Source organism: Cydia amplana, chromosome 26 (genome assembly GCF_948474715.1).
Source record: "Cydia amplana chromosome 26, ilCydAmpl1.1, whole genome shotgun sequence".
NCBI lineage: Eukaryota > Metazoa > Arthropoda > Insecta > Lepidoptera > Tortricidae > Cydia > Cydia amplana.
In genome coordinates, this window is record NC_086094.1 from 2,437,231 (window position 1) to 2,461,077 (window position 23,847).

The window sequence follows — 23,847 nt, forward strand, 5'->3', positions numbered from 1 at the left end:
CACCAGAGTGCAGCACTAGCGCCTTTAGTAAACTATAGAGTAACTTATACATGCTGTACCTTAAACTGTTTTTTGACAAGTTTTCACAGACAATCAAATATGACATTGATACATCAAGGCGGTTTGTTTACAAAGGGCCTGCCGGGAAACGCGAAATCGAAACTCAGCTATCTGCCTCCTTATCGCTCGCATATGCAAGAGTGATAGAGAGGTTAGATAACAAAATTTCGACTCTCTCGTTTGCGGTAGACCCTTAGATTGTGACTTATTGTGGGAGTGGCGCCCCCTACGCAGAGTTTCCCGTAATATTCCCTATTGGCGCGAAGTGTAAATGTCAAGATTAAGCTTCTAATATAGCCCACAAGATGGCAGCACCTACTATGCACAAGAAAACGTACGTTAACTGTTTCTACAGTTAACGTACGTTTTCACCACTTGCTTTGGCATGAAGTGTTAATGTACAAGTTTATGTTTACGATTCGGGCCACAAGATGGCAGACCCTCTAACGTGCACGGTCCCTATAGAATTTACAAAGTGCTGTACTTCCAATTACTGTGCAATTCTACATTAATCAAAAAGTCTCGGCTTCAAAAATGACCCTTAAATGTACAATACTAAGGGCTTATTTAGACGGCGCGCGAACTCGCATGCGATTTTAGTTACATTGCGGGCTGTTGGTTACGTCCAATTCAACCGACCGATAAAAACCCGCAATGTAATGAAACTCGCATGCGAGTTCTCGCATCGTCTAAATGAGCCCTAAGTGTGTCTATTAGTAATAGAAACATAATGATAAACTTACAGAAAAGCTGCATATTGGAATATAATTACGAATATTTCAGATCTGAACAGATTATGATGTTAATTTTAATTTTTAACAAGCAGAAACGTCTGCGAACGATGCTATTAAGCTTAGAATAAATTTAAAAGTGGAAATATTACTGTCTTGGGTGAGACTCACTCTCACGGTAGATGTCGCTACGGTCCCCTTAACCCATAATATGGTGGAAAGATTTGCTGACTATGGATGAGGTCTTGGTGGCTCAGATGGCAGAGCGCTGGAGTATCGATCCAGAGGCCGTTAGTTCAAGTCTCACCCAAGACAGTAATTTTTCCACTTTTAAATTTATGCTAAGCTTAATAGCATCGTTCGCAGACGTTTCTGCTTGTTAAAAATTAAAATTAGTATGGGTAGCACATCGTAACTGGTGAATTTCCAATATGACTTGGAACTCCGGTAGCCGTTTAAGAAGTGTAACACTCTTACGGTAGATGTCGCTACGGTCCCCTTAACCCATAATATGGTGGAAAGATTTGCTGACTATGGATGAGGTCTTGGTGGCTCAGATGGCAGAGCGCTGGAGTATCGATCCAGAGGCCGTGAGTTCAAGTCTCACCCAAGACAGTAATTTTTCCACTTTTAAATTTATTCTAAGATTATGATGTTCACCAAATAAATAACACTAACCTTAAAGTATAAGGTGAGTCATTATACGTATTAAAAATTAAAGATATATCTTATTGATACGGTTTTAACACCCCCTGGCACTGATTAAAATAACCGACTTGGTTTCACATTACATCTCAAAACTTTTTTGTAGTAAAAGCGTTGCGAGACTTGCACCTTTTTACATGTAATGTTTTTGATGGGATTATAGTTTGACGTTTTATTAATTTATGGTGTTTTTAGTTTGGAATCTTGGATCATAATATTCATAATTTAACATACACCCTGTATGTATATTTTGGGCTCGACTGCAAATACTACAATACTTATATTTTATTTCGTTTTAAAACGTTCAGTGGTACCTACTCGAAAAATTTGGTCATTCGTTATAAAATACTTACATATAATATCGGTAAAATGTACTCAAAAATGTATCACTTATTAACTATCAAAAGTCAACATTCATCTAAAAGTCACTAACCCTAGTATGATACGTACAAGTCAAATGTAGATGTAAAAAAAGCATATTCAGTTTTTTTTTTAATATATATGGAGTAGAACAATCAAGCAACTATCCGTCTTATTTCAAACGCAATAAAGTCTCGTTTGGCTCAAGTGCTAAGTGTATTTTCAAAAAATACATATTCGCTTTTTCAAAACTTTTAATACACATACATTCGGACATCAGAGAATTTCTGGCCACATTATCCAGATTAATTTTGCGCGTATTTTCAGGAGGAAAATTCCGACGATTTTTTACCTTGAGTTTCACCTCACAATCATTGCTATAATAATTATGAAAATTGTAAATTATTCATTAACTGTGCTGCCTTATTTGGGTGGATCAACTTTTTCTCGACACTCGTTGCCATGGTTACGTAACGTAACCATGGCAACGAGTGTCGAGAAAAAGTGACCCAGGAGAACGTAACTTACGTTCTCCTGGGTCACTCTAAAATTTTTAGGCATTTAAATTCACCAAATACGCGTTTGTTGTAGTTATAAAACCTTATCCATAAAGGGTCATCTCATCTACTCATCAACCAAGCGCGTTAGAAGGTGGTGTACAATATCTTCTTACTGCTACAATACAAATACTGTTTATTCCACACCTCATTACAGAAAAGAGGGTAAACAACAGGCAGTCTTATAGCTAAAAAGCGATCTCTTCCAGACAACCTTTAGGTAGCGGAAATTTATAAATTTATATCATGTCAGTAGGTGTTTCAGATGCAATAAAAGAAATCTAGCACAGCAAAAATACAAAACAATACAACATACCGTACAAATAAAAAAAAATACATATTTATACATATATGTGTGTAAAAATAAAATAAAAATACATATTATATATATGTCTGTTGTCTCCTGGCTAACGGGACAGTAAAACAACCAAGAAATTGTTGATCCACCCATTTCTAAGAAACAACCAAAATATTATTTACGTGCCATACGATTATGAGCCTCATCTCAAGCCCAGTAGAGTCTTGTTCGGCTTGAGCGCGGCGCGTATTTTTTTCACGAGGGCCGAAGGTTGTATTAGTACTGACACTTCAGTTCCGTGAGCCGCTATGCGGTTCATATCCTCTTCGCATCCCTGGAAAAAAATGAAAAAATGAAAATGAAAAATGAAAAAAGTTTATTGTAAGTATAAATTTAGACATACAGTAAATCACGTCCCTGTGTCCTGATCTAGGAAACCCTGTGTTACAGGACCCAGTTTCGTTACTTATACTAGTTTCTTAATCTATATATTGGTAGGTACAAATTGTACAGAGAGTTACACTGTGTGTGTGTGTGTGTGTGTGTGTGTGTGTGTGTGTGTGTGTGTGTGTGTGTGTGTGTGTTAGTGTGTAAAAATGCATACTATAATATTTATGATAAGGAAGTATTATTTCAATGTTATTATTATAAAATGTTTGGTAAGTTTCAGAATGCATCTATACTATACTTCGTTTTTTTTTAGCATTAGAAATAAGGTAAACAATCTTGATTTGTCTTTTAATTGAAAAACACATTTTAAAAATAAGTTACGGTAAATATGTAACAATTATGAATCTAATGCGATCTTTTATAGTCTTCTGCTTTCATAAGTAATAGATATTGATTTTTAAAAAGTGTTTTTCAATTAAAAGACATGTCAAAATCGCTTACCTTCTTTCAAGTTCTTTCTAATGCAAAAAAAAACGAACTATAGCGTGGTATCACTACATAGTATAAAACTAAGTCGCTTCCCGCTGTATGTCTGTCTGTATCTTTGCTTAGATCTTTAACTACGCAACGGATTTCGATGCGGTTTTTTTAATAGATAGAGTGATTCAAGAAGCAGGTTGTATGTATAATTTGTTAACCCGTGCGAAGCCGGGGCGGGTCGCTAGTATAGGTATATAATATATCAAAATAGTACATTACGAAACATGTGCGAAAAATATACAAATAAAAAAAAAAGATTTTTATTCGTGACGATCACATAACATGTACGGACATGTACAGACAACAAAAACAGCAAGAACAGAAGATATCAATAAGTGTGCATCACGAAATGGACCCAACTCAGCATAATGCTAGCTATAAAGCTGGTCTTCCGTAGGGCCCATAGGATAGGGTATAGGATGAAACACTCGTATAGTTTGTAGCTTTCTAATAGACCCCGAAGGCTAATCCTATTGTCTATTGTTCAGTAAAACCGCACGTGCTACTTACCTGCAAAAAAGGGTCCTGATTATTCTATTTAGCACCTGAGCGCGGGCTAGTCCAACGCTCAAAAAACCAGTGTAGGTGCGCTCTCCGATAACGCGCCTTTGTTACGCATCTCGATGACACATTTTAGACTGGTTCTGTAGCGTTCGACTCGCCGGCACTCAGTAACCGAAGTACCGATTTTTTATGCAGGTGGTTGTGGCACGTGGCACGAGCGGTTTTTCTTAACAATAGACAATAGGATTAGCCTTCGGGGTCTATTAGAAAGCTACAAACTATACGCGACCCGGCCCCGCGCCCCGCGCCCCCGGCCGGTTGGTCAGCGTCACCTTCTCGTAACTCATGAGGCCCTGGTACTTGCTCCGCGCTAAATTCAATTTTTAGACAGCTTTTTTCTCGATTTTGGCCGCCGTAGCCTATGGAGACTAACAAGCAACGCTAAGCGGTTTTCGTACTCTATGAATGTTGCTATATGAAGGGTGTCACATGCGCTTTTCTGACTTATGAAGCAATTGTTTCTAATTCTTATTAATTTAAGCTATCATTTTGTTTCGTCCTCTTGGCCGAGGCGAGCTGTGATTGGTCAATTTCATTATAGTTGACTAAACTGTATCTAAATGAACATTATAGTTGAGTTGGGGTCCCATAGTGAAAAAACAAAAAAGTATGCGATTTCACTTTGGTATACGAAGTCTTAATTCAAGCATTGCAGTCGATGAGTAGAAAAATATATAGAATGAAACAATACCTTGAGCAGGCTGAGCGGCTGGTTGTTGACCTCAGTGAGGGCCCAGCGGCCCGGGGGAGGTAGTCCTGCGCGTGCGCACACCGAGTGCGGTTCCACGCTCGTTATGTTGCATTCGCTGTCTAGCTTTATACCTGACAATAAATAAAATGTAGGGTCAATTTAACAAGATTAAATTTTGAATTTTATTTTTTAAATCGAGAGTGAATTTTTTAAGTAAGCATGTTCTATCATAGACTGCATCGGCTCTTACCATCAGGTGAAATTGTGGTCAAATGCTTACCTTTTTCCAGAAAAAAAAGTTGCACAGAAAAAAAAATTGAAGTTTTTATTAATGTGTCTGAAATAGGGAAAAATACTTACCTAATTTCTCGTGGTCCCGTTTATTTAATACGTATATCTTGCCAAGAGGGACGCGATGAAACAATATATCCACCTGCAAACAATAGGGATGTTTCCTGTACTTAAAATAAATTATTTCAAACCGTGCACGAAATAAAGCACCATATACCTAATTATTAGAAAAACATAGACAGCAGCTATTTTTAAACACAATTTGTATTTAATAAATCGGATTGAAATATAAAAAGTGGTGAGTTTACCGTGACGTCCCTACATTCGTTTTCATATAAATTACATATTAGCAAATCGTTTTGACAGTTCTAATAAAAAAGAACCTGATTTGAGTAGTACGAATGTAGCCTATATGTATGAAAAAAAAGCTCCATAAAAATAAATATATGTATTTCTCTATGGCAAGAGTGAGGAGTGGATACATAAAGCCCCCCCCCCCCCTTCCTCACTCACCGTCCTGGTGCGCGCGTCCTGGCGTGCTGCGCGTCCCGGGGCTGCACCCCGCGCAGCGCCCCCCGCCCCACGCCTCCCCCCCTCACTCACCGTCCTGGTGCGCGCGTCCTTGAACAGCGTCCTGGCGTGCTGCGCGTCCCGGGGCTGCACCCCGCGCAGCGCCGCCACGCGGTCCCCCGCGCGCCCCCCGCACCACGCCCCCGCGCCTCCCCACTTCGCCACCCTGCAACCAAACACACATATAGCTGGTCAAGCAAATCTTGTCAGAAAAAAAAATCAATGGGACGATATCCCTTCGCGCCTACATCTTTCAAATTTGCCGCCTTTTTTTACTGACAAGATCTGCTTGACCAAGTATAATATGTCGTACTCGTCGACTTTAATGGTAGAATTAAGACAAAAGAACTGTAATCGCACAATCGCACATTTTTCCTATGAACTCCCGACTTCATTGCGAAACGCTTTAGTCGACTGTAATGAATTCGACCAATCAGGTGTCGCCGCGGTCAAGAGGAAGAGACATCAACGCGCTACTATTTAATGAGTAAGAAGTGCGTTGATGTCTTTTGTACTATATTTTCACTCATCATGCTAGTAAAATTCGAGTTTAAGGCCCACATGCACCATCCCACTAACCCGGGTTTAAGCGGTTAAACCGTTAACCCAGTGTCAAATTGTACTGGTAACCATGGTAACTCGTTTAACCGGTTAACCCCAAGCTAGTGGAATGGTGCCAAAGGGCCTAAGTCGTGCGTAGACGACATTAGTGTTTCTAATTTCTCGACCCATTTTATTTCTCGAGTTTCGAGAATTCTCAAGCCCAAATTCTCGAGCTATTGCGAGCGACATAAAGTGGCTTAGTCTCGGATGAAAATGGATCGCGTTTTATGCTCTTGTTCTATATTTGTTTAATTATTTAGGTTTTATAGTAGAAAAGTATTATTATAACTATCTCATAAAAATATTGTATAAAATAGTGATATAATCAAGCTTTTCAATCTCGTACTAGACTGAAAGGAGCTATTCATAAAACACGTAATTTTTTTTTTACTTTTTTAAATAAATAAAAAAATTAAGCATAGCGAGAGATACTAAGAAACCGAGCGTAGCGAATGGTAGGTTACCGTACTTACCACACCATCCTATTATAGTCCACAAACGTAGGCGGGTGGGCTATAGGTATGCTGCTAGCTACGGCCGCCCCGCGGCGTTGCTCGGCCCTCAGCGCGGCCGCCTGTCGCTGTCGCAACGGTCGGAGGCCGGGCGGTAGCCGGGATGGGGGGGAGTGATCTGAAATTAAAAAAAAATAGTAAAGCATACTGATTTTGAAGTAAAAACTTCTTTAGCGGCGCTGTGCACTTTTTGTGATGGGGAATAATGTTAAACTCGTAACAGGTGTCACGTGACCGTAAGACGTAAGACGGACACGTGACCTGATCGAAAAACTGTTAAACTTCAATGTCATTGAGTTTTTCTTTGTTGATTTAAATGCCATCTAGTGAGTTTAGCTCTAACTGGTATTAATATAACTCGAGTACTAACAGTGATGTGCTTAGGGATTTCAAGTAATGCGACGAAATAACGCTAGATGGTGTTAACCTCAATTATACATAGTGCTGCAGACATTTTGCAATAGTGATTGAGTTTTCACTTCTGCCGGCACTCCCTGAGTGCAACCCGTTGTTTTTTTAACAACCTCGTAAGGCCCAGCGTGCATTGCAATGTACACACAGCTTCAATCTAATAAGTGTGTTTTCGGCTACTTTTTGACCCCCCTCGGTGATATTTGGTAAGGTTTTTGGATAATACACGTGAGGTCTCCTTATACCCCTCGTCCAACGTGATCTGTCGTGATTTTTTCGTGACTCCCTTTCGAACCTCGCGTGATTTGTGCACAAGCCCTAAGTGCCTGGCCTAGGGCCTGAGTGGACGCTCGCTCGGCGGCGCGTGCAGCGTGGCTTTGGGCTCACGCGTGATGTGAGCAGCGTGCACTAAGGCCGCTCCTATACGTGCACATTTGTTTAACATGCACGCCGCACGCCCCGCCCCGCTGCACGCACAACAAGAGCGTCCACTCAGGCCTTACACTTACCGTTGCTGAGAGAGCTGCTTCTCCGTCTAGTCCCGTCGACGCGACCCTCGGGCCGCGAGCGGCGCACCACTTTCACTGCCACCGTTGCGCTCCTGTAACATAATAATAATAATAATAATGGCCTAACTTAAGACCAAAAATAAATAAAGAGAATAATAATAACAACTATCGGAAATATATCCTGAAGGACGGCACGGTCGACATTTGTCGGGCATGCCGTCGTCCCGGAGAGTCACTCAGGCATATCATTTCCGGTTGCTCTCATCTTGCTAATGGCGAGTACTTGCACAGACATAATCTCGTAGCCAGGATTATTCACCAGCAGCTTGCTCTTCTATACGGCCTTGTGGACCGCGAAGTACCGTACTACAAGTATTCACCTGCGCCAGTTCTCGAGAATGGTCGTGCCACGCTCTATTGGGATCGATCTATCATCACTGACAGGACTATTGTAGCCAATAAGCCTGACATTGTGATAATAGATCGAGCGCAACGCCGGGCCGTGCTCGTTGACATCACCATCCCCCATGATGAGAATCTCGTGAAAGCCGAGAAGGACAAGTCCAGTAAGTACCTAGACTTGGCTCACGAGATAACCGCCATGTGGGACGTTGATTCGACGATCATTGTCCCGATAGTCGTTTCAGTGAACGGTCTAATAGCGAAGAGTCTCGACCAACATCTTGAGAGACTCTCGCTAGGTGGTTGGATCAAGGGCCAGATGCAGAAGGCGGTGATCTTGGACACGGCGCGGATAGTCCGCCGGTTCCTCTCTCTGCGGCCCTGACCACCGGCAGCTTGGGCCTTGCCCCGCTGCTGGCGGCACCCTAGGTTAGGTTTTTTATTTTTTATTGTTTTTGTATTTTATTTTTATATCCATATTATAAAATATCCTAACCTAAGATCAAAAATAAATAAAGAGAATAATAATAATAATTTGAGCCTATATACGTCCCACTGCTGGGCACAGGCCTCCTCTCATGCGCGAGAGGGCTCGGGCTATAGTCCCCACGCTAGCCCGATGCGGATTGGGGACTTCACATACACCTTTGAATTTCTTCGCAGATGTATGCAGGTTTCCTCACGATGTTTTTCCTTCACCGAAAAGCTAGTGGTAAATATCAAATGATATTTCGTACATAAGTTCCGAAAAACTCATTGGTACGAGCCAGGATTTGAACCCGCGACCTCCGGATTGAAAGTCGGGCGTCATATCCACTCGGCCACCACCGCTTACCACCTGTAACATAACACCATTTTAATTTCCATCTCCTTATACGACCTTCTAGCCTTAGCACCATTCACTGACTCGGGGTTAACCTTTTCGACGCCGTGTCAAACACAAAAGCTGTCACGCTGACGCCACTTCACCGAGGTGTCAAAACTGAAATTGAACTTTATGCATATGCACGTAGGTCTATGTTGCTCTGTGATATGTGGCCCATTAATCGGTCTTTGGCGTTGAACCTACGGTGCGGATATATCAGGCGAGTGGCGTGAGTAACAATTTGAGGCGAAGCCGAAAATTGTTAATAAAGACGCCACGAGTATTTTTTGACTCAGTTAAACAACGTTGCATACAATACTTTTTCTACGACCAAGCACTTACTTTGAAATAAAATTGTAAATTTAACAAATATTTTTAATTCAAGAAGTAGCAAAAATGGAGGGTACGGGCGGGAAAAGAATGAATGAATGAAATTTAAAAAAAAACATGTCTATGGTTCACTTATTTGTCAGAGATGACATTTAAAATAAGGTTGGCAACACTGTACTTCATTCAATATTTTATAAGTGGTCATTACACGAACTATCGTAAAATCGCCAAAAAGATACTGCGTGTATGCACAAATTCTTTTTTGGGGCATAGACTAAAGACTTGTCTTGACAATTATAAGGTAGGGTTTTAAAATTTTGTGCACGACCCTTTAAATGACAAATTAAAGTACGGGAGTAGAAAAAATAAATAATAGTACTAGGTACAGAAGACTCACTCTCTAACAAAACGCGTCTGTCACGATCAGCACAGATATGGCCGCTAGGTGGCGACAGCGCCACGCGCGGCTTATGGTTAGCCACCAAAATTGGTGTGGAACGGATGTACTTTTAGCTACCTGTAGCAATGCGACGAAATCGCGGAGTGAGCCACGCCTGGCTTAGGCTCTTTCCCCACAATGATTTTGAACTCTATTCCGAAACAATAGGGTTCAGTTTTGCGTAATTTCTGAGACCTTTGTCCCGTTAAGTTAAAGGGTTAGGATACATTCAGGAGAGTGCAAAGTTGAGAAGGTCAACCTCCGGTTTTTCTAATGACAAAATGTGACGTTCCATGGAAAAAGGTACCTTATGGCGGTCGGCGCTTACGTTACGGAGCACCGTTTTAGTATTGGAGCATCGTTAATAATAACGAAGTGCGAACCGCCTTAAGGTACCTTTACCCGCGGAACGTCACAAATAGTCTCTCTAGACATCCTCCAGAGTGAGCATAGTAGCGCTACCCCCTCTGCCACAAATATACGGTAGTTTTACTCCATTTTCTGTTCAAAGTGTCTTTGTGTGACGTCCGTGTCTCTGAACGGACCAATCACGGCACGGGACTCGCTCACCTCGTCCCCCGCACCCCAGTATTTTGGCAGCATCGGTTTCATGAAATAATTGCTCTAAACTCCGTCTAGAGGATAGGGATGTTGACACATGTTGAATTTTATAACAAAATCTAGTAAAATAGATAGCAAACGAGCAATTTATCACAATAATGTGGATATTAAAATAAAATAATGAAAAATTACAAAAATACAGGACCTGAAAGTTTCAAAATTTAAGTTTTTTTAACTTCCAAAAACGATAAAAGTAAGGGTACCATTCGATTCCTTACATTTCACCAAAAAAAATATTGTATAGCAACTATATACATAAACGCAATATTTCACCGACAAAAACGCAATTTTCTTGTTTTGTCCATACTACAACGTGGGCGATGACGTCACGGCCTCTGGCCGTTTTGTATAGGGCGTTTCGCGAGTGAAGTGCGACTGTCGGACTTTGACTACAATTTCTGACTTTTGTGTTACTTTAATGCAATGGGTCCCATATAGACATTTGATCCTAAAAACAAACCCGATCGATTGATACCATAAAAAAAAATTAGTCATGTAGCCTATTCCTAGTCTATGCTCTAGACCAAAGTCCAAAACTGTTAGAGTACTTGCTAACTCTAACATTTACTTGATAAATATCTTGATAGTAATTTGGAACACGAAAGACGATTTCTTGAAATAAACTGATTTATTATAACTTGATAGGTGTGCACACTTATAGAGTAGCGAACGTGAATATATTGAATGAATGAATAGGTACTTATTGACTAATTACGAAACCTTTATATAAACAAATGCTGATGGGGCAAATGAACAATATAATGCATGTGCAATTTACTTGTACAAAAACCGACCTGTCGTCGTCCTGTCTCGTAGGGCTGTCCTGTCGCCGGCCCTGCCCGAGCCCTCTTAACCGACTTAGCAAAGACAGCTCCGTTAAACCTCGCTTCCATATCGGCTTGCCTTGGCTCCCGTCTTGATTCTTATCTGCAAAGAATAACTATTTTCAAAATGCTATCCAAAAACAAGGCATTGCCTTAGCAATGCCTTAACTCGTAGTGTAAAATGTGACGTTATCTATGAAAAGGGACCTTATTGTCGATGGCGTTTACGCCATTATTAACGATGCTCTGATATAAATACAATGCCGCGCGACACTGTGCGGCGTAAGCGGCATCGACAATAAGGTCCCTTTTCATAGATAATGCCCCAAATATTGTTCAGCACCGTTGACAGCTGACGTAGATTGCACTATTGCGCATTTCGTTGTAAAACGCAAACGATTAATAAACTATAGTCTGTCAAGCTGGATATGTCAGTATAGTTCGTTTTTTTTAGCATTAGAAAGAACTTGAAAGAAGGTAAGCGATTTTGACATGTCTTTTAATTGAAAAACACTTTTTTAAAAATCAATAACTATTACTTATGAAAACAGAAGACTATAAAAGATCGTATTAGGTTCATAATTGTTACATATTTACCGTAACTTTTTTTTAAAATGTGTTTTTCAATTAAAAGACACGTCAAGATTGTTTACCTTATTTCTAATGCTAAAAAAACGAACTATAGCAATGTAAAGCAAACTAAAGTATGGTATCCCTAGGAAACGAATAAAAAGCAGAAATGTACGTCGAACAACGATGAAATGTAAACAAAACAGTTCCACAGATAAGATATAAATGACACGCGATTTTCGAACAATTCACACGTAGTGTTGCTAACCCGCAATTTTTCAAATTTGCCGCCTTTTTCTACTGACAAAATCTGCTAGACCAAGTATACTACAAAATATATGGCAACGTACAGCGCTATCTGCTTCAGTTTTTAAATTCATTACAGCTAAATCATTTTTTTAATTACTATACTTGGTCAACCAGATCTTGACAGTAGAAAAAGGCGGCAAATTTGAAAAATGTAGGCGCGAAGGGATATCGTCCCATAGAAAATTTGAATTTCGCGCCTTTTTTTATTGACGAGATTTGGTTGACCAGCTATATTAAATAGTTATCATTTTATCAATCCTGGCTCCTACCAATGAGTTTTTCGGAACTTATGTAGGAAATATCATTTGATATTTACCACTAGCTTTTCGGTGAAGGAAAACATCGTGAGGAAACCTGCATACATCTGGAAATAAATTCAAAGGTGTATGCGAAGTCCCCAATCCGCATTGAACTAGCGTGGGGACTATAGCCCGAGCCCTCTCGCGCATGAGAGGAGGCCTGTGCCCAGCAGTGGGACGTATATAGGCTCAAATTATTTTATTATTATTTAATAAATAAATATTATAAGACATTTTTACACAAATTGGCTAAGCCCCACGGTAAGCTCAAGAAGCCTTGTGTTGTGGGTACTCAGACAACGATAGATATCATATACAAATACTTAAATACATAGAAAACAACCATGACTCAGGAACAAATATCTGTGCTCATCAGTCATCACACAAATAACTGCCCTTACTGGGGCGTTTTCTTTTTTGGTATCCCCTACACTTTTTTTTCAAATTTGGGATTTTTTATGTTATTTCTACTCAGAATCACGAGCTGTTTCTATCCTAATAGGAGAAAAAGGTGTCCCAAAATTTCCATACATTTTTCGATCTTTCCATTGCGCGACCGCCATACAGTCTATGAAAAATGGTGACGGAATGGAAATAAAAACCTTAGGACACTTTTTTTCTAAATAACATAAAAAATCCCAAATTTGAAAAAAAAGTGTAGGGCACAACAAAAAAAACGCCCACTGGGATTCGAACCCAGGACCACGGCTTCACAGGCAGGGTCACTACCCATATTATCAATATTAGAACTTACCATTCCTTTCTCTCTTCGGGCTCTGAGTCCTCTCACAAGCGTTGCTATGCGACCTCTCCACCGGCCTCGGCGGCCTAACCACTCTCACACTAGAATCCACACTCACAGTCACAGAGTTCCCGTTCACACAATTCTGACCACTATTCACATCCACTTGCACTTGATTCGAGCTAGAATTGCTCGGATACAAATACTCATAAGTCTCCATGTTTGGTAGCGATGACTTCCTAACTTTCTCTAAAGCTTTTATCCTTCGGACGGGTAAAGGTGATCTTTCACTTGATGTTGACGCTTGACATAACCGTTCATATATGCTCTTGTCACCGTTTAAGTTGACGGTTGTTGTTAAACTTATATGTCCGTAGTCTGACTCTTTATAGACCGTTCCATAGCCGTTCTGTTCGGTTTCTGTGTTGACTATGTTGATGTAGTTTTCTTTGGGTTCAACGGAGAGTTGTTGGAGGTCGAAGTTGAAGACGTCTGTGTCGGGGCCGAGGACTGGTATCGCGGTGTGCGGGGGCTCCTTGTTGGACACTTGTATCACGGTTATGTTTGTGCCTTGGTAGTCGCTGGAATGAGAATGTAATGAAACCGTTAACTTCTCAGGATTTTCGTTAAGCCCCGTCTCCATATCGCGCGGCAAACCATCGAACATTGGCTCGCGCGGCAGCCGCGCGCAATGGATACCGGACTGCCGCGCGAGCCAACTCGATGCGCGCGGTATCCATTGCGCGCGGCTGCCGCGCGAGCCAATGTTCGATAGCTTGCCGCGCGATATGGAGACGGGGCTTTAGGTTATCCTGTAGATATTAGGTTAGGTTTGTTTTATGGCAATCCTGAAAAGTGACGCGTTTCTAAACCAAATGAATTATGACTAACGAAAATGCGGGCAAACAATAGCAAACAAGACTTAAAACTTTTTGGGAAACAAGAGACCCAATAAAAACATAAAGATGATATTGTTATCATTAGTCATAAAACTGAAACCGTTAAAATTTCAGGAGTTTCGTTAGGTTATCCTATAGATAGATTAGGTTTGTTTTATGGCAATGCTGAAAAGTGACGCGTTTCTGAACCAAATGAATTATGACTAACGAAAATGTGGGCACACAATACATTATGGCTTAAAACTATTTGGGGAACAATAGAGACCCGTCTTAGATGAAAATAAACGTGTACTCTCGTCTGTTCGTAGGTGCTTTTTGCCACGACGCGGAAAATACTGTAAATAGTTTGTGCTGGAAGTGAATGCAATTTACTTTTCTTACTTTTTCTTACTATTTTTTTTTTGTTATTTTTAATATATCTTTTTGTACAATAAAGAGTTTACTACTACTACTACTTTTTAAAGCGTGCCTACAATATTTTATTCTTAATTTATGGTTACCTCGGAGTGTCCTCAGCGGTAGCCTCAACAACCAGAGTCTGCTTGTACTCCTGAACTTCTCCAGTATTTTCCACTTCCTCGCTTATCCGGTCGATTTCCGCGAAGAATTCTTCATCGCTGTCCGTATTGTTTCTTCTGCAATTTAAAAATAATATCTTTGCTCGGAAAACATAAAACAACTCAAAAATGCGTTTTCCTATATGCGTTTTTAGGGTTCCGTACCCAAAGGGTAAAAATGGGACCCTATTACTAAGACTCCGCTGTCCGTCCGTCCGTCTGTCACCAAGCTGTATCTCACGAACCGTGATAGCTAGACAGTTGAAATTTTCACAGATGATGTATCTCTGTTGCCGCTATAACAAAAAATACTAAAAACAGAATAAAATAAAGATTTAAGTGGGGCTCCCATACGACAAACGTGATTTTTGACCGAAGTTAAGCAACGTCGGGCGGGGTCAGTACTTGGATGGGTGACCGTTTTTTTGCTTGTTTTGCTCTATTTTTTGTTGATGGTGCGGAACCCTCCGTGCGCGAGTCCGACTCGCACTTGGCCGGTTTTTTATCAATTATCATCATTCGCACGAAGTCGCGGCAGTGGTGCGACACTGCTCCTTTCGGGCATTCTCGGCTCCGTTCGGCTCAGCATTGCTCCGAGCAATTATTAGGGTTGGCACAACTTGACGTCCCCTTGCGTGCACGACCACAGATAAGATAATGACTTGAATTTTGACAACCCTAAATAGCCGAAAGGGATAGTGCCCATCCATTAGAAAGGGACAGCATGATTCGTCCCTGAATCGCTGTCAAACGTGGGTTTTGTAGGAAGTGTCATATCTGTACGGTACCTAGTACTATTCTTTTTTCACGGGCAAAAGGTAGTTTAGAATAAAAATCTTACCTCAACACCGAATCGTCCAAGCAAATATTCTGTCCACATATCTTGGTTGTCTTTGGTATGTCCTGACTAGTGCTCGGTAGAGACGTGAAGGGCTCCGGCTCGTCCCAGTTGGAGATGTCTATGGGCTCTGCAGTCGTCTCTATGGTTGGTGGTTCTTCGGGGTGATCATTATGGTGTTCTGGTTCGATGGCTCGGGATGGGATGGTCAGCTCTATGCCCGGTACTCTGTAAAATATTATTTCTTAGTTTAATACAGATTTTTATATAGAGAACAAGCACACATCCTGCCTGATAGGGAGTGGTTACCGTAGATTAAGGACGCGTGCAACTCGGTGTTATATGCGTGTTGCCAACACTAAAAATTGCTAGAAATGTCTATGTCTCATCAGATGACAAGCAAAATTCACTAAGTACCACCACAAGTTCATAGCCATAGTGAACCATATTAGTACGAAAACGTTGATTTTTGTTTAAATATTTTGCCTAGTGACTTTTGCTCGTCACCTGACGGTCTATTTAATCAGTTGCAAGGGATAAGTTCGCGTACACATTTATGTCACCTCTGTTTACTACTACTATTTTACTATAGTTTGTCAAAGCACTGCCCCATTTCAAACATAGAGAGCATCATACTATCTTTGTCTTAAGCCCCGTCTCCATATCGCGCGGCAAACCATCGAACATTGGCTCGCGCGGCTGCCGCGCGAGCCAATGTTCGATGATTTGCCGCGCGATATGGAGACGGGGTTTTACACCGGTTCCTGGTTCTTACTGCAGCTGCAGCTGCTACTTACAGCATCCGGCGGCATTGTATTTATATTGGATCATCGTTAATAATGGCGTAAGCGCCATCGACAATAAGGTCCCTTTTCATAGAACACGTCATATAAACTCGCCGTCATTAGAACTTGCGAACTATGTAAACAAACCGCCATATTGAAATTGTCTCTGAATGATGAATTTACTAGTGATGGGCAAGACTCTTACTTACTACTTTACTAATGTCAAACCATATCGAGTAATAAAATACCAAAATTAAAAAACAAGTAGTTACTTATTTTTAATTTGTTTAATCACGATCAGAAGACCAATTGGTACTTAAGAATGATGTATTGATGTATTTTACAACCGCGGCGGTAGGTACAGAGCGTGAGTTGGGTAGTGTGTAGCGGGTTTATATCACAAACTTTAGTCACAACACTACCCATCATAGACAATTGTAGAATTTAAAAGAAACAAAAACGGCATTCCATCAGTACGGTTACCATCAGTTTGTCACTGACATAAACGCCGTCGAGAACGTAATTTACTTTCTATACATCCCGTTTGCACGAATATGCGAGTGACCGTACAGGTCCTAATAACCTAACTTATTAAACCATTTTAAACTTTTAATTAAATATCCAAGATACAGTTATATATTTATGTATTTTTCGGAACGGACCGTTTCAATAGTGTATATGTGTATAGTTTGAATTGTGTTTGATGGGGTAGTGTGAAAATTCAAGGAGAAACAGTCACAAAACAAAGTTACATTGTTTGTTTACATAGTTCGCAAGTTCTAATGACGGCAACTTTATAACAGTTTATAAAAAAAAAAGTACCTGTCAGGAGGCACGGGCGGGGTGGGCGGCAGCGGGGAGGTGGGGTCGCGCGTGCCGGCGCGGGGCGCGGGCGGGGCCAGGGGCGCGGTGTACACGTTCTCGCCTTTCGAGAGGATCTTTAGTTCGTGGAGTTTACTGCGCAGGAGTGTCACCCAGTCTTGCATGGATTCCCTGTAACAAACAAATAATTACATAAACACTGACCACACTGACCAATCAGTTGCGAGTTACTTTTTTTTTTTTTTTTTAATTTATTGAATAATACAAGTTACATGCATGTTAATATTACAGGACCCATCGTGGGCAAAACCTTGAGGAGGTTTGTGTGCCGATGGGGAGTTCAAGAAAAAGAAATCATGATACATATATCTATCTTATAATAACTAAAATTATTATTATATGTAACTAAGGTCGTTAGATTGCAACAAGTGCATTTTAATAACTTTTTTTATATTTTTCCCGTTTACATATTTTGCTCTAGCATCTTCTGGTAAATCATTTAATATTTTAGACTTTTAGTTAGATAATATCAAGAGCGAGAGGAAACCTCGAACGAGATGGGAGGATGAACTCAAACTCACAGCGGGCCCGAACTGGAGAAGAGTGGCCCACGACAGACCCCGATGGAAAGAGCTAGAGGAGGCCTTTGCCAAGCGGCACACTGAGTTAAGAGACATACTCTAAGGGCCAGTTGCACCGACCACGTTTGAATGATCGACGTCAGCCGGCGCGCCCCGGCGCTTTACTATGAAACTTTCCATACATAAAAATTTAGCGAACTCTTTAACGATACGAACAGTTTGGTGCAACCGACCCTAAGTCAGAAATGTCAGAATAAAGGCTTAATAGATCAATAGATAGATATTATCAGAGACCTCGTTGGTGGCTAGGGCATCGGACATTACTTTACTCAATAACAGCATTAAAATACGGTACTGGAATTTCAAATGCTTAGGAAATACATAAAAATAGGAAAAACACTTCTAAAGGTTGTAACACACTATCGCGCCGCACCGCGACCTTGGTGCGACGCACCCAAAAGTGAGAACGAGAAAGAGATAAAAGATATCTCTTCACTGGTGTGGTGCAGTAATGTTACAACTTTAAAAGCGCTGGACATTTAGAATTTTTTACTTACTAGAAAAGAAAAGAAAATATCTATTAGTAACATTGTTACAAGTAGGTTTGTAAATATACATTTAAAGCATTATATGTAGTTATAACACTTGTATTGTATTGTATTGTATTGTAGTACGGGCGATTTTCCGCAACTCGACGTCCTGCGCCTATTTTGCGTGATAGGGGCTAGTCCTGCCAGCCCAGCTCCTCGAGGAATCCTATCAAACCTTTGATGTTGAGTAGGACCTCGGGGAGATCTCTCGGGGATCCGAGATGTTTTGCCCTGTATGGGGCCACTCCGCTGCATTCCAGCACCACGTGAGAGGCTGTTTCTTCCTTCTCCATGCATCCACGGCATAGGGGACTGTCTGTGACACCTGTTATAAAAAGATGTTTGTTAAAAAGTCCATGACCTGTTATGACACTGGTTACCATACTCAGACGGACTTTTCCTAGTTGAAGGAGTGCCCTTGTGAGCTTACCGTTGATGCTAGGCATGGCTTGTTTGGCCTGTCTGCATCCAGTCTGGTTTAGCCAGTGTTCTGTGTGTAGTTTCCCTGTGCGTGCCAGCAGCATTGAGCGTACCTTGCTAAACGGTATCGGGAGAGTCGGTTCCGGGCCAATCGCCCCCGCACCCGATCCTTGTCTGGCAAGCTCGTCCGCAGCATCGTTACCTCGGGATCCACTGTGTCCCTTGATCCATTGTAAGGTGATCTTGTTGTTCTGACATACCTCCATTAGTCGTTCGTGGCATTCGTGTATGAGTTTGGATGTAACTATATGGCTTTTTAGGGCCATTAAGACTGCTCTACTGTCGGAGAGTATGCGGATGGAGGATCCTACTACCTTCCTTGCAGTGATGGCAGCCGCCGCGTTTATGATACCCATGCACTCAGCTTGGAATACCGAGCTATGGGATCCTAGCGCAGTGGTGATTGACATGTTCAGGTCTTCTGAAAAGGTTCCAGAGCCCGATCCGCTGTCTGTTTTGGACCTGACGCTGTCGGTTATAACACTTATAACTAACATATCATTATTCTAGTCCTTGCATCTACTCATATATGTATAGTATAAAACAAAGTCGCTTCCTGCTGTTTCTCTGTCCCTATGTATGCTTAGATCTTTAAAACCACGCAACAGATTTTGATGCGGTTTTTTTAATAGATAGAGTGATTCAAGAGGAAGGTTTATGTATATATTTTTAACCCGTGTGAAGCCGGGTCGCTAGTTATAAATAAAATGTACATTTTTAAATAACTTACCAGTCAGGTGCCAGCATGCGTACCGGTCCCTGATCCGTGTCCACAAGAAAGTCATATTCATCGCCGGTGTGTGGCTTGACACTCGCAGTCACATGCCTAGCTGTCTTGAGGCAGACGCGCCAGGCCGGCTTGTGGGTTAACGTGGCCGGGGACTCAGGGCTCGGGTACTGTTCGAGGAACGGCGTTCGGCCGTTGTGGACGCAGAAGAGCGTCCACATAGCTTTAAGAGGCGGTTTCTGAAAGATTTGGTAGGTTGAATTTTTTGTTTGTAAGATTTTTATGTCATACGTTTTTTCTTGTTTTAAGTTTTGGCAGGCGTGGCTCACTCCGTGATTACGTCGCGTCGCTAGAAGTATATGCGGCGCACACCAATTTTGGTGTCTAGCCATAATAGTTGCCGCGCACCGCTACGGAACAGACGACTGCTCGCGCTTGCGCCACCTAGCGGTCATATCCGTCGTAATAGACGCGTTTTGTTAGAGTGAATCTTCTGTACCTAGCACTACTATTTATTCTGTGGTTTTGCTCACAGAGCCACTAATTTTAGAATAACTACTAATAGTAATATTAGCAGCTACCTTATGTCCCAGAGGCCTGAGCTTGCCGCTCGGCTCAATTGGGATGCGCTTGAGATACGCATTCTTCTGTATCTCCCTGTAGTAGACGGGGCCCTCTTCTCGGTTGGATATCATTGTTATACATTGGTCTCCTGAAAAATAATCACCATCAATATATATATGATGTAGCTTTTGGTAAGATTAGATAAACAATTATTTATTTAGCTAATGATCTGCATGAGTTTTAACATATAAAAGTAATAAACTTACTCTTTTGAGTATACATATTGTCTACTAACCAAAGTACAAGCTTTTCTTAGTTTGGGACTAAATAGATTTTGATAAGATGGTTCCCTTATCTTTTTTATTATTTACTAGCATGAATAAGAAATATGCAGGACCAATAGTATTTTAATTCAACAGCAGTATTTTATAATCCATAATAAATACTTTTTGTCATTTCATTATCTTGAAGGTGATCGCTGTCTTTTTAAACAATTTGTATGTAAATTCAGTCGTTTTAAACAGATAAAACGATAAATACAGTAATTTAAATTGGATCTTACATTTGTGGTCAATAAAATGTGTCATGAACAATGGCTTATCATACTTTAAGCACTTGATACGAGTTCCAACTAACGTATGAATTAATTATACCTCACTGGAGACAACGAAACGGTGACTCAATAACGAAACTATGCGACAGACATCCTTATAAGAAAGAATTATAGACGTATAAGGCAACACAAAAGTAAACCAATATTCTAGTTAAAACGATACTTTGTTCGTAATAAACTGGATCTTGTGCAACGTGCACGCTAAATTAATGATTTAACAACAGCTGTTTGCATAACAATAGCAATTATACACCGGAAAAGTGAAATTAAGTTACGGAAGTTTTACCTTCAAAGTTTTTCAATAAAACCGCGCTTCATGTATGAATATACGTTACATATCAACGCTAGGTCTTAATATTGCACTTACACCGTAACAATCACATATATTTTACTAATATTATGAAATTAATTGCAGTCTTTCTGTTTATTGCACTGAAATTTGACAGCAAGCAGTACACAAAGCAGCGACGCCATATTTATTATTAATGACGTTTCAAAGTGTTTGTTGCCAACAAAAAATATAAAACTGGCATGCATTATCCATAAAGTTTGTCCACTTCAAATCTTTACCCAAAGACTTTTTTTACTCAAATTCGAGGTCTCATTTTATAGAGGCGCACAATTATATCGTCAACATATCACAACTGACTGGCGACACTGTCGTCCAAAAATAGGTATTATAAAATTGATTGACTTTGCAACTAAAGCAAATGCTGGACAGTGTACAGAAGTCTTTATTATTATTTACCATAGATTAACGAACTATAATGCTACTGGCAACATTGCTATCTTGTTGTTTGTGGTTGACTTGACATTTGGTGAATGTGATAAGCTGGCGCAAATAATATTAAAAATACAGAAAACCGTAAGTAATATTGCACTAATTATTAATCTTTTAAAATTATTATGATTACCGCCTCCTAACTAAGCTGTTTATTGTAAATTTCACTTGAAAACAAACGTTTGTTTTCTAAGTCGTCACGGCTGTCAAAATTTATATTTTTTTATTCTAGTTCCCCATTCCGCCACCAACAGCGCTGTTGTCGCGATTTATTTTGGTCACGTGACCTTTCGAACCGCCAAAATAATTGTCATTTCTCACCGTTGCCACAATTTTCCGTTGGTTTCCGAGGTATTTATCGTAAAAAAAATCGCTGTGGTATAATTTAAGGGCTCAATTTGAGCATTCTGGTACGATTCGAGCTAGAATAACATAGAAAACTCGTTGGCGGACGTGGAATAATGGCCAAGGTTCACATAACCAATGTCGTTGTTCTCGACAACCCGAGCCCTTTTCTCAACCCGTTTCAATTCGAATTGACCTTTGAATGCATAGAAGAGCTGAAGGAGGACCTAGAATGGAAGATGATATACGTCGGTTCAGCGGAAACAGAAGAGCACGATCAAGTTTTGGACACGATTTACGTTGGTCCTATACCTGAAGGTAGACACATGTTTGTTTTCCAAGCGCCTCCGCCCGACGTGACCCGTATACCAGAAAATGACGCTTTAGGCGTCACTGTAGTGCTCCTAACGTGTTCATACAGAGGCCAGGAGTTCGTTAGAGTCGGATATTTCATAAACAACGAATACACAGAAGCGGAACCAGAGTTGCGAGAGAATCCGCCGGCGAAACCTCAGTTTGACAAAGTAGTGCGGAATATCTTAGCTTCAGAGCCCAGAGTGACCAGGTTTAAGATCAATTGGGCGGAGCCCGACGCGGCGGCGGCTACAGATTCGGGTGATGGTAACATGGAGACGGTGCATGGGCCTAGCAACGATTCTTATGGAGCCACATTTAATGCGGACTCTCAGATAAGCGCTCTAGAGTTTGGGCAGGGCAGTTTGAGTGGTTATGGTGATAATTCTAATTCAATAGCGCCTATGGAATGCTGAGGTGAGTTAAAACTATTGCCATATCTTAGTTTAGTGTAATCTAAACAAAAAAGTGCCTAAACACCTAAGATACTTGTACAAAGGTGGTATTGCTATGTATGACAGGAACAAAGCATGATCATGGGACATATTTTTTTATAAAAAAATATATAATAATAATAACTACATTTGTTATGAGGTCATTGTACTTTGATCTGGACTTGTTCCAACAAGTTCACACTTACATCACACACCTAGTTGAAAATAAAAACAAGTTTGCATATCATAGTCTGGCAAACAACTTGTCAGTCAGTATGTCAGTAAGATCCAGGAAAACTATACTACTAAACTACTCATCGATTGGTGGATAGATGTGAACAAAGACTCCTATTCTGTACATTATAAGCGCAATTTCATCATATGTCCTAAAAAATGTTACTCGGAGTTACAGAAACGTACGGTACCTATTTTTGAATTTATTCCGCCCACGGAGGAGCTCTAAATATTACAAAAATCTGATAAACAAAAATCAACATGAGGAAAACTGATTCTAAATGTTAATCATATGATAGATATTATGGAGTAAATTTTTTTTGTGGTCATTATTAAATTTGTTTCTTTTTTTTTCAGACAACCAAATTCTAGTATAATGAATGAAGTGGACGAATCAACGAAGAGTTGAAGAAATGACTGAATAATGATTTTGCAACTTAACTCTGACATGAACCGGCTGTGCCAGGTTTGACACTCGCTACTTGCATCAAGCGGTATTGTAAAAAAAAAAATTGTAATTTGTAACTTAACTCGTGTTAGCTTTAGGAATTATGAAGAAAAAAACTTATTTGACAGATAGACAAATACATAACTGTGTGTGTGTACATAACTGTGGCATGACAAGCCAATTGTACTCACACACATACTCACTTAGTGTAAGGCCTGAGTGGACGCTCGCTCGGCGACGCGTGCAGCGTGGCTGTGGGCTCACGCGTGATGTGAGCAGCGTGCACTAAGGCCGCTCCTATACGTGCGCATTTGTTTAACATGCACGCCGCACGCCCCGCCCCGCTGCACGCACAACAAGAGCGTCCACTCAGGCCTTACACTTATTAGGAGATGGGTATTGTTTCCCAAAAAGTTTTTAGTCATGTCATAATGTATTGTTTGCCCGCATTATCGTTAGTCATAATTTTATTTGGTTCAGAAACGCGACACTTTTCGCGATAATTTAACTCTCTTGGTTAAACTTTATGTAAACAAAAGTAGTGTTTGATTAAAGTACACAAACATTAAGACAAGATTTATGCAATTGGACCTTAAATAATA

At 40.6% G+C, this 23,847-nt stretch overlaps 2 protein-coding genes across 2 annotated transcripts; one reads left to right on the forward strand and one right to left on the reverse strand.

The window, feature by feature from the left end:
* Positions 1-2,868: 2,868 nt before the first annotated feature.
* Positions 2,869-21,133, reverse strand: LOC134660122 (uncharacterized). Its single transcript, XM_063515825.1, has 14 exons — positions 20,936-21,133; positions 20,054-20,184; positions 19,476-19,711; positions 17,095-17,265; positions 15,491-15,715; positions 14,593-14,727; positions 13,206-13,774; positions 11,244-11,376; positions 7,793-7,884; positions 6,834-6,990; positions 5,791-5,923; positions 5,257-5,329; positions 4,897-5,027; positions 2,869-3,045 (listed from the first exon to the last, which is right to left on the reverse strand). The coding sequence occupies exons 2-14, from the start codon at positions 20,165-20,167 to the stop codon at positions 2,914-2,916; spliced, it is 2,301 nt and encodes a 766-aa protein (XP_063371895.1). The 5' UTR covers positions 20,168-20,184; positions 20,936-21,133; the 3' UTR covers positions 2,869-2,913.
* Positions 21,134-21,421: 288 nt separating this feature from the next.
* On the forward strand, positions 21,422-22,546 carry LOC134660255 (histone chaperone asf1). Its single transcript, XM_063515997.1, has 2 exons — positions 21,422-21,514; positions 21,663-22,546. The coding sequence occupies exon 2, from the start codon at positions 21,892-21,894 to the stop codon at positions 22,543-22,545; it is 654 nt and encodes a 217-aa protein (XP_063372067.1). The 5' UTR covers positions 21,422-21,514; positions 21,663-21,891; the 3' UTR covers position 22,546.
* Positions 22,547-23,847: the final 1,301 nt, after the last annotated feature.